Genomic DNA, 1,208 nt, shown 5'->3' on the forward strand with positions numbered 1-1,208 from the left:
CCTCTCTTGCCTCCATGATCTTTCTCACCATCCAACTTGCCTGTTGGGGTATATTCATCTCCACTATGCTTTGCCCTTTTATGTAGTATGTGTAGATCCATTTTATCCATATTTTGTCTTTCTTCTGTGCCAGATCCCAATATACTTTAGTGATAGCAGCTCTATTCCAAACTCTGATATTCAGCACATTATACCCTCCAGCAGATTTAGGTAAGCACATTCTATCCCATGCTATCAAAGTTCTCTTTGTAATTGTATTAGATCCAAACCATATATAGCTTCTGCAATATGACTCTATTAGATTCATCACTTTAGCTGGTAGAATAAATATTTGGGACCAGTAAGATTGGATACCAAATATCACTGTTTGGACTAACTGCACCTTTCCGGCATAAGATAATTTTTGAGCTGTCCAAGAGGAAATTCTTGCAACTATTCTGTCAATCAGTGGTTGCCATTGCATACCTGATAGCTTCTTTGTATCCAGTGGGATGCCCAGATATTTGAAAGGTAGCTCCCCAAGTGAGTATCCAGTCTTCTGTAGAATTTCCTATCTAGTATCCTGAGCAACTCCTCCAAAATAAACTGCACTGTTATTGGGATTAGCTAGCAGTCTAGATGCAGCAGAAAACTGCATAAAGCAAGCATGTAAAGTGGAGACAGACTTGCTATCACCCCTAGCAAACATCAGTAGGTCATCTGCAATGCTGAGGTGAGTTATATCCAGCTTACCACATCTAGGGTGATACCTGTATTCCTTAACATGTTTCAATCCTTTGAGCAGCCTACTTAGGTATTCCATTGCAATTGCAAACAGAAATGGTGATACGGGATCACCCTGTCTGAGTCCTTTAGCAGCTTCAAAAAGCTTTGTCAGTTCCCCATTTATCATGATTGAATAACTCACTGATGATACACAAGCTCTCACCCAGTTATTGAATTTTGTGGGAAAGCATAGATATTCTAACAGTTGTTCCAAATACACCTATTCAACTGATTCATATGCTTTCATCATGTCAACCTTCATCATACATCTAGGAGATATATGTTTCCTGCTATAGGCCTTAACTAGCTCATGAGCAAGAATGATGTTATCTGCTATTTTCCTCCCTGGGATGAACCCTGCTTGAGCTTCAGATATGATGTAAGGCATGATCTTCTGTAATCTACCAGCTATGACTTTAGAGATAAGCTTGTATAACACAATG

At 39.3% G+C, this 1,208-nt stretch overlaps 1 protein-coding gene across 1 annotated transcript; it reads right to left on the reverse strand.

Moving 5' to 3' along the window:
* Nucleotides 1-550: 550 nt before the first annotated feature.
* On the reverse strand, nucleotides 551-892 carry LOC109207903 (uncharacterized mitochondrial protein AtMg01250-like). The gene has a single exon (XM_019370903.1). The coding sequence runs from the start codon at nucleotides 890-892 to the stop codon at nucleotides 551-553; it is 342 nt and encodes a 113-aa protein (XP_019226448.1).
* Between the last annotated feature and the right edge of the window lie 316 nt (nucleotides 893-1,208).

Source organism: Nicotiana attenuata, unplaced genomic scaffold (assembly GCF_001879085.1).
Source record: "Nicotiana attenuata strain UT unplaced genomic scaffold, NIATTr2, whole genome shotgun sequence".
Classification (NCBI taxonomy): domain Eukaryota; kingdom Viridiplantae; phylum Streptophyta; class Magnoliopsida; order Solanales; family Solanaceae; genus Nicotiana; species Nicotiana attenuata.

Excerpts from the sequence above, each read along its gene's own strand:
- LOC109207903 (XM_019370903.1), bottom strand. The coding sequence starts at position 892 with ATGATAAATGGGGAACTGACAAAGCTTTTTGAAGCTGCTAAAGGACTC.